General features: G+C 33.4%; 1 protein-coding gene across 1 annotated transcript; it reads right to left on the reverse strand.

Moving 5' to 3' along the window:
- Nucleotides 1-1,112: 1,112 nt before the first annotated feature.
- LOC133314880 (putative receptor-like protein kinase At3g47110) lies at nucleotides 1,113-4,841 on the reverse strand. The gene is made up of 2 exons (XM_061516409.1): nucleotides 1,969-4,841; nucleotides 1,113-1,516 (listed from the first exon to the last, which is right to left on the reverse strand). Exons 1-2 carry the CDS (start codon nucleotides 4,598-4,600, stop codon nucleotides 1,113-1,115), a joined length of 3,036 nt encoding a protein of 1,011 aa, XP_061372393.1. The 5' UTR covers nucleotides 4,601-4,841.
- Nucleotides 4,842-10,474: the final 5,633 nt, after the last annotated feature.

Here is a 10,474-nt window from a genome sequence, read left to right on the forward strand (position 1 = left end):
CTTCCATCACTTGATGGAGTGAAGCTTGGTCACAAACACGGACACATTGAGACAATCGTTTATTCTTTTATAGTTAGCTTTTGTTGGGTATTGGCAAAAAATGCTAATGCATGCATGAACATTATCTAAGGGTTGATGTTCTTGAGAATTGAAGTTGGGTCCATTTTATAGTGGTGGGGCCAGAGGAGTTTATGGTATGATAAAAAATAGAACACGGATCCAATTGAACGTGGCATGTGGACAGGAGTCTCCATGACTCCAAAGTGCTTTTTAAACGACGTGAGAATCTCAAGTCTCAACTAATTAACTATTGGTTTCTCCTCTTTTTTCTTTCTTTATCTAATTGACTTTTCTTCCCTGTGTGGTACAATGTTGTTTGCTTTCTATTAATTTGGGGTAACTTTCAATTCAATTTCTTAAATGCTGTAATTTATAAAAAAGTTTTATGCTTCACATGTAATATAAGAAGATAAATTTTCTTATATATTCTTCTATTTTTGTGTTGATATGGATTTCATATATAATTTTTTCTAATATATAGATTCCACATAACTTTTGTCTCTATAGCATAAGAAGGCTCATCTCATCTAACATAAAAAAAAGTTTTAATATTTTTATTTTTGTTACATAAAAAAATTATTTTTATCACTCATATAAAAGTAAATAGATTCCATTAATATTCTCACTCTTTTTTTTTTTTTTTTTTTACAATGAGACACATTTTTTCACATTTACTTTTATGTTAGTGACAAACCAATTTTCTTACACCAAAAGAAGAAATATTTTTTTCTTTGTACAAAGTCTAAACCTCATCCACGACTTTGTAGCATGGGTTTTCTTTAATATATATATATATATATATATATATATAACAAAAATTTATCAAGTCATGTATCTTGTATATAACTTCACAGATTTAATATTAAATATGTATTAAGTCAACTTTGCTTAAAATTCTCAAGGAAAAAAATAAATAAAAACAGCTAGAAAGACACGGGTAAGACGCATGAGTCATGACTTTATACAAATTATACCATTAAATCTGAAGTTGCACCCAAAAGGGTACAAAACAATCAAAGTTACACTACACGGTTAAAAAAGTCTCATCTATTCTATTTTTGCTTGATGAGTTTTAAATACGAGTTCTTGATTGCATGCAGTTTGTTGACGACAACAGTCATAGGTACCCGTTCACTTGGTGAAGTTGCTGAGCATGAAACTCCAATTTGCAACACTGAAACCAAGCAATTTTCCATTATAGCAAAAACTTCATCTATTGCAGTCTCCTCTGTGGAAACTTGTTGATTTGTATCATCAAATTCTTGCTCAGAGAGCAATAAAGGATCAATTACATCCATGGCATGATTTGGTAAAGCCAAGGTTGTAAACTGTTGAATTCCCATGCCACCTTCAAACATCTCATCTGTTGGACTTTTTCTTGTGAAAATCTCTAGTAATAGTATCCCATAACTGTATATATCTCCCATTGCAGAAGGATGGCCACCCAATCCATATTCTGCATCATTTGGTAATTGTGTAATTATTGTCAAATGCAACTTGTAAAGAACCTTGGGATACACTACCCCAAAAGCTAGCTGCTCAAAGGGTGAGAGTGCTCAAGGCCTTATAAACTCCACATTAGTTGCACATACAACCAATGTGGGACTATATATCTCAACACGCCCCCTCACACGAGAGTCCTTTGGGCTTGAAGCGTGGACAATGCAACAGGCCCAGCCTACCTGTGCTAATAAACTCCACAAGAGAAAGTGGGGGACAGCGAGACTCTGATACCATGTAAAGAACCTTGGGATACACCATCCCAAAAACTAGCTCAAAGGGTGGGAGTGCCCAAGACCTTATAAACTTCACATTAGTTGCACATACAACCAATGTGAGACTATATATCTCAACACAACTCATAATTGAACATAAAGGATTAATTAAGATAGTGAGTGAAGGACATACCTGGAGGGACGTAACCAATAGAACCCTTTAAACAAGCTGAAATACTTGATTGTGTGGAAAAATTGCTTGATTCTTCAAACAGAAATGTAGCTAATCCGAAGTCACCAACATGGGCAACCATATCATTGTCAAGAAGAACATTGCTTGGCTTTATATCACAATGAACAATTGGAGTTTCACAGAAGTGGTGGAGATATTCCAGTGCACAAGCAACATCAATTGCTATGTTGAGCCTTTGGATAAATGACAATGTCTTGTTCTGATATTGCACATTATTTATAGGATGCAACCAATCTTCTAGACTTCCGTTAGACATGAACTCAAAGATTAGAGCTTTGAAGTCATTACCTTGAGGATCAACACTTGATATGACAGTTATGATCTTGAGAAGGTTGCGATGCCTTATACTTCTCAGAACTTTGCACTCATCAATGAAGCTCTTTGAAGCTCCTCTTTGTTGAAGATTTAATACTTTAACTGCAACTGTTGATCCATCACCTGAAAGAGTTCCTTTGAATACAGAACCAAAACTTCCTGAGCCAATAAGGTTATCCTTGGAGAACCCACCAGTGCACTTTTCAATTTCTGAGTAAGAAAGTTGCAATTCCAAATCCTTTGTAACAGTTGCTCTTGAAGATTTCTTTCTTGCTCTTTTGACCAAAAAGATTGTAAGAAAACAAGAGAGAAAGAATACAAATACAAGTGCAATAGCCACAGGGATAACCACCTTGGGGTCATGAAATTTTCCTAAGGAAGATGCTTTTTGGGTAGCACATGCAAGTAAGTTTAACTCTGGGACACCACCGCAGAGCATGTTGTTTCCATACACTGAAATTGAAGTTGCATTCTTGAAGATTCCATTCATTGGTACTTTGCCCTCGAAATCATTGTAAGAAAGATTGAGATTCTTGAGCACTTCGAACTCACCAAGAAATTCAGGAATCTTCCCAGACAAGTTATTGCTTGACAGGTCTATATCTTGTAAACCTCTCAAATTCTGTATAGTTGAAGGAATGTTCCCCTCAAAAAGGTTACCCTGCAAATGAAGCCCTTCCAAACTCATACAGTTTCCAAGAGAGGATGGAATCATGCCAGACAATTTGTTCTCTGAGAGGTTCAACTCTGCAAGATTCACCAACTTTCCCACTTCAACAGGCACAGACCCTGTCAAAAGATTATGAGACAAGTCCAAGTAAATTGAAAGAGAAGACAAGGCAATGACTTGTCTTGGTATGGTACCATTCAGCATGTTATGGCTAACATTTAGCATCAACAAGTTCTGGCATTTTCCAAGGCTTGCTGGTATACTTCCCTCAAAGTTGTTATCCTCCATGAGTAGCTTTGTTAATCTTGTCAAGTTTCCCATGGATGAAGGGACTACCCCAGAAAAGTTGTTGCCATTCAATTCCAAATCATTTAACTTTTGAAGCATGCCTATTGTATTAGGAACAGAACCACTTAGGCTGTTCTCTTCCAATCCCAGTACGGTTAAGTTAGCAAGGTTCCCTATCCCAATAGGGATACTTCCATGTATTGCATTGCTACCTAATGTAAGTATATTTAATTGGGTTGAAAGATTAGCAATAGAACCAGGCAATTCTCCTCCAAAATTATTTTGAGCAAGACCCAAAACTTCAAGAGCAGTACAATTAACCAGGGAAGCAAGAAAATTCAGCTCACCACCTTTCCCAGTTCCAAGTCTATTGATATCAAAATTGAGTCTTTTTAAATGAGGCAATCTTCCTATGTTCTTAGGAAGTGTGCCAGTGAGAAAATTTTCTGCAAAGTCAAGAATTTCTAGTCTTGATGCATTTGAAAGAGATTCAGGAATTGTTCCCGTGAAATTGTTGACTCCACCAGCAAATGTTTCAAGATTAGGAAGAGTAAAACCAACATCAGCTGGTATTGTACCATGCAGATGATTTTGAGAAACAGTGAAAAAGAATAAGGTAGAAATATTGAAAATTGAAGGAGGGATTGTTCCTGACAAGTAATTTCCATTTAGTGCAAGAAGTGTCAAGCTTGATAGTTTGCCTACCTCATTTGGTATGGTTCCATGCAAGTTGTTCACAGCAAGGTTAACAAGAGACAAAGATGAAGAGTTTCCTATCCATGATGGAATTGTTCCTGTGAAGTTGTTATGACCAGCAGACAATATACTTAGTTCTGTGCAGTGACTTAGATTACTTGGAATGCTACCACCAAAATAATTGTAACTAATGTTTAGATGTTGCAGATATAGTAGATGTCCTACTTCTTGAGGAAACTCTCCATGGAAGCTATTATTTCTAAGGTTGAGTCTGGTGAGGAATGTGAGATTTCCAATAGATGGTGGAACAGTGCCAGTAAGTGTCTTGTCTGCAAGGATCAAATACATGACCCTTCCATTTGAGATGTTGCAGGTAATTCCTACCCAGTTGCAGTAATAGATCGAATCATTCCACAAACTCATGATGTTGAATGGATCTTGAACTACCCTACTCTTTAACTCAAGTAAAGCATGTAGATCAGTTTCATTTCCTTGCAAGGTTGCTGTGACTGCATAGTCCTGACATGTGCTCATGCATAAGAGAAGAAACCCATAAAGGAAATGGAATACTAGTCTCTTGGAGTTTACACAAAATTTGCTCATTTTTTTTTTTTTTTTTTACAGATCAGTTTTTCTTCTCATTCATGTAAGAGAAGAAAGTCACAAAGGAATTGAAATGGATACTAATCTCTTGGAGTTCACACAAGAATTGCTCATTTTTTGATCGAAATGCAGTTTTTAATGCCAACTCCAAAAGTCAACGATAGAGGCAGGTATATAATTCAAAGGTGTATGGCAGCGGCGGAGTTGCTTTGATGCCAGCTGGTGCCTTGGCACCAGCTCTCTTTCCACAAATTGTATTTACTACTTGGGTTTTTTTGGTGGCTTCTGCAAATAACATACAACATTGATACATTGGCACCTGCAAACAACAAAACACCACTTTAGTGTCTACTGGTGTAAAAAGTTTACTCTGTATTTTGTCCATCTTTTTATTAATTTAATTATGTTGCTTCTTATCTTTATATATATATATATATATATATATATATATATATATATATATATATATATAGGGTTCAAGTTTTCTTATGTTGTAAGATAGTAGGAGAGAAAAAAAGTGGAAACAAGTTAAATGTGAGTCTCATATTTTATATTAAAAAAAAAGAAAAATTAATTGACACGAAAAACGAATTTGTGTAGGAAAAGATTTTACTCTCGTGTAGTAGCAGGAGAGCATTATTTTCGTGTAACTAATTATGTCTATAAAAAATTAATTTTTTCTTTTTTGATCTAAGGGCTCTCAGATGAGGTGTCAAATTTCAAATTTGACACCGGTATCAAAGGATCTTACCTATATATATATATATATATATATATATATATATATATATATATATATATATATATAGAGGTAGGATCCTTTGACACCGGTTTCAAATTTGAAATTTGATACCAAATTTGACACCTCATTTGAGAGCCATTAGATCAAAAAAGATCAATGGTGTCACATGCTTACAAATAAGAGCCATTGATCTTTTTTGATCTAATGACTCTCAGATGAGGTGTCAAATTTCAAATATATATATATATATATATAATTTTATTTTTCAGTTTACAAAAATAATAATAAAAAAAAGAAAAAGAAAAAAATTATTTTTTGGTTTTTTATTTGTTTGATTTGATATATAATCATTGGTTATTGTTCGTTTGAATTTTCAATTTTATGCGACATTATTTAGTAAATAATTTATGTAAGTGTGTTATAATTTATAGTAAAATTTTTCCTGATAAATTTATATAATTACGATAAATATTTTGATAATTTAATATGTCAAATTTTTTAGCACTACCTAAAACATGTCCTTGGCTCCGCCACTAGTGTATGGTATGGGAGTCCATGGAAATGATACACTTTGTTGATTTATAATATGAATAATTTTTCTTGATAATTATGATATATTTGACTCTTAATTTTGCTACCAAAAACAAAAGAAAAAGAAAAAAATTCAAACACATCGACTATATTTTTAGCCAATAATTTATTCGAGTGTATTTGGTTACGTCTGATTCTTTATTTTGTTCACTCGTCCTTTGATTGTGTTACCTATATACGTGAGAGATGGGAATTGGGAACGTTATATTTATTTACGTGTACTACACATTTTCCTTACAATCACAAACCTCAAACATTACTAATGTTGTTGGTTTGACATTTACTGATCTGAACCCATTAGGCCCCATTTTTTATCTTCTGATTCGTGCGCATTCAATTCAATATTTTTCGGGGATTGTGTGCCTTCCGTGCTATCAGTTTATCCAGCATCATCCTTCGGCTGAATTTCTTGGACTAAAAACCTTAGCTAAGTGGACCCCCGAGTTTATAAACATTTAAATTATTATTTAATATATAGAAGAAAATTTAAAAGTATGTATTTTTATCGTAACATGTGATATATATATATATATATATATATATATATATATATATATATAGGGCTTATCATTTCTTAAGCTGTTTGAGATCTTATCTTCGGCTACTAAATCACAATCGTACAAAGATGGATCAATAGTGATAAATAAAGAGAGAGAAAAAGGAAATCATAATCATTCAAAGATGAATCAATTAATATAAGGAAATAAATAAATAAAACGACGTAGTTTTGGGATAGCCGGAGATAAACTTATCTCAACCTGCTTGAGAAATTTTTTCCTATATATATATATATATATATATGAGGTAGGATCCTTTGACACCGGTGTCAAATTTGAAATTTGACACCTCACCTGAGAACCATTAGATCAAAAAAGATTAACGGTGTCATATATTTACAAATCAAAAAAAGCCTAGTTGGTGATTTGATACACTAATGCATTATACCTTATTGGCTGCTTCTTCTGCTTTGCAGGTCTAAGGTTCAAGCCATACTTGCTCATTTTACCCTGGCTTCTTAACTGCAGTTTGAAGACAAAGTGAAGCATCGATCACTTGTATCATTCCAATTTCATTTGTATAAAAAAAGCAAGCTTTGATCATTAGAGAAACACATTAAGAATAAAACTTCGACAAGAAGCCCGCTACTAGCAGCTCAAGCATCAGAATATAAGTAGAAATGTATCGTGTGACCAAAATTTTCAAGTAGCAGTAACAAAATAAATACGAAAACATCAATGGGAGACAATTATTAACAATACTCCGTCAGTGTCTAATGGTGAACATATGAATTTCGAAAGTTGATAGTGTACGATACAAGGTTTTGAAATCATAGGGATTTCAGGCAACTTCAATAATCATGAGTAAGTATGTCTTGTGATTTCTATACTTACCGTAGAATGATAAAAAATAATCAAAAGATCAACGGTGTCATATGCTTACAAATCAGAGTTGTTGATCTTTTTTTATATAAAAGCTCTCAGATGAGGTGTCAAATTTCAAATTTGACACCGATGTCAAATGATTATATATATATATATATATATATATATATATATATATGGGTAAATATTTCTACAGTCACTTTAGATAAAGTTATCTACAGTTACCCCAAAAACTACATCATTTTGATTAACGAAGAGTGTTTTTTGTAATTTTAGGTGAATTAATGAAGGGTGTTTCTGTAAGTTTGTTTATTTTTTTGTCATATGCATTTTACTAAAACACCTTTCATTAAATCACTTAAAATTACAGAAACACCCTTCATTAATCAAAACGACGTAGTTTTTAGGATAGCTATAGATAACTTTATCTAAAGTGGCTGTAGAAATATATTTTTCATATATATATATATATATATATATATATATATATATATATATATATAGGGGAATACTTTTCTCCAGTTGCAGGAAGAAAGTATTCTCCTGCCAAGAGACATCCAAAATTTCAAATGCCTTTTTTCTATTTTTTTTAATAAAAAATGTGGTGGGCTCCATGCATTCCTCAGTCTGTAGGATAATTCATTACCCCACATATATATCAACTATAATTTTCTGTCGCGGCGGCAAATAAGATGTCTATGCTATAAGAGACATTCTTTTAAAAAAAATAGGACCCACTAATTAAAAAAAGAAGAAGCAATTACAGAGTGCATTCTCGGGAATACACTATGTGCGCAGATATGAGCGTAAATGAGCTGAGCGGCTTGTCAGGGACCCAAGACTTGGCTTGCTTGGCTTGTCCTAACTTGCTTAATAAATAGAACGAGTTCAAACTTTAAAAAAACTTGTTTAGCAAACAAGCCCAAGCCTAATTTAATGAGGCTTGACTTGAAGCTCAAGAGTTGGCCTGATATATTATTGTTTATGTCACTGAATTATTAATCATACTTTTTTAGGGTTGTTTGCTGGCATTCTCTCCAGTCACAGTTTCACAAACAAATTTTTTGACTAGTGGTCTCTCCTTTCCTCCCTCGACCACTCACCTTTCACGGCTTTATCCCAACCTTCTACTTAGGGCAACTCTGGTAATCAATAACCATCTTTAACTCCACAAGCAACTGACCAAATCCAAGTACTCTTTCTCAATTCCTCTTTCTTCGATATAAGATTATCAGTAGATGCCTAACAAACTAATTTCCATCATTTAAAATCCCTTTTAAATTTTAAATGCATTCGTTCTTCTTTACTTTTCTCGATTTATTATATATTATTTATAAATCCTGATGTATTCTCGCAAAAAAACCAAAAAGAACTGCAAGAAGATCTGCTTCTTGCTTTTACTTTTTGTCTTCCTAAATCACCCACCTTGTATTGAAAATGTTATTATTTTTTTGTTCCAGCTAGATAGCATGAAAGATGTAATTATATATGGACTGAGTGAGTTCTATGATTGTTTTTTCTCTAACGAAGGAATACATAATTCGATGCATTTATAGTCTCAACATTTGGACGTACTTGAGTTTAGAAAAAATGTATTTTATAATTATAAAAGAGCCAAGTCAAGCTTAACCCGAGCCTTTAATTTTTCATAAACAAGGCAAGTTAAGCCTAGAATTTAGCTCGTACCAAGTGAGTTAAGACAAGCTGAAAATATTTTTCATAGGCTTGGCTTGTTTAAGCTAATATTTGGCTCAACCCAGCTCATTTACTTCCCTAGTGGTAGAAAACTATTTCTGCAACTGTCTCTCTCTCTCTCTCTCTATATATATATATATATATATATATATATATATATATATATATAGGGAGGGGAAAACATTTCTCAAGCTGCTTGAGATAATGTTCTATCCGGCTAAGTGAAACTACGTCGTTTTGCATTCAGATTTCAAGTAAAATAATAATTTTGTTATTCCATCTTCGTTCCCTCTTAGTCAATCACAATGCTCTTCATCCCCAATCCCTAATCAGAGAGCGTTCTTCTCCTTCGTTGCTGGTCATTCTTCCTCTGAATCATTTTCCCTCTCAGTTCTTGGACGTTCACGGCTCTCTCCACCATTTGCTGCAACGCCTTGCTCAACCAACAACAGGTATTTGACTCTAGTTCATCAGTGCCCTAATCTATCATGTTCTTTAGTTATCCTTGAAATTATGTTTTTTTTTTTTTAATTTGTGAACCTTCATTTACTTTTTTTAAGTCACTTTATTCTGCATTTTCTTATGAACTATTATGCTCTTTATTATTGGTAGCTTCTTGGAATGGGCATTCACCTACCCCTCATGATGCTGTTGATGGTAGTGTTTACAATTTTTTATTTTAATTAATTACTTTATATCTGCACTTTAGAACTTATATATGCACTTTAGAACTTCTAAGAATGTGGCATCAACTGTTAGTTCTCTTAAAGATTCATTTTCTGTTTTACCATCCCCTTTTGTCTGGAAACACTCAAGGTTGTAGTTGTGTATATAACAAGATCCATTCCACTTCAAATGTTCATGGAAAATGGAAAGAATTTTTAGCAGTTAAGGACATACCAATTTGTTAATAATCAATTCATTAGTTACATCCTTTGATTTGAAGCATGAGAAAACATTTCATCTTTAGCTTTGAAATAGATTGGATGTAAGCATTCCCAGGTTAGAAAAAAAAAAACTACGTATTCGAACTTGCCAGCTTTACAAGAATTGAGTTCACAAAAAATAAGTTACTTGGCTTGATGGAAGCTGGCTTATTTTATATTGATAGACTCTCAGTGTCAGCAAGGTCCTCCCATACATGATAATTTTTTTGCAATCTTTTGTTTAGCAGATGGTATGGAGGGAAAAAAATGGGGATGAGGCAAAGATGAGATGAGTTCTCCTAATGGCTGCCTTAGCTATTAAAGTAGTTGCTGTGGAAGTTACTGAAGATCAGTGGATGGAGAATAACGGTGTAGAAGGAACTACATATCAATAGGGACCATGTTGTACCCTTATTTTCTTTTTCCTTGTCAATGCAGTGGGAAACAACCTGAAAGGACAAGTCAGAAATAATTTTTTTTTCTTCCAAAATTTAATTTTCTTGTCAATGAATGATGATTCCAATATAGAGAAGTTAGG

This window comes from Gastrolobium bilobum, unplaced genomic scaffold (genome assembly GCF_033153095.1).
Source record: "Gastrolobium bilobum isolate Gb01-03AN ecotype WA unplaced genomic scaffold, APGP_CSIRO_Gbil_v1 utg14784, whole genome shotgun sequence".
Classification (NCBI taxonomy): domain Eukaryota; kingdom Viridiplantae; phylum Streptophyta; class Magnoliopsida; order Fabales; family Fabaceae; genus Gastrolobium; species Gastrolobium bilobum.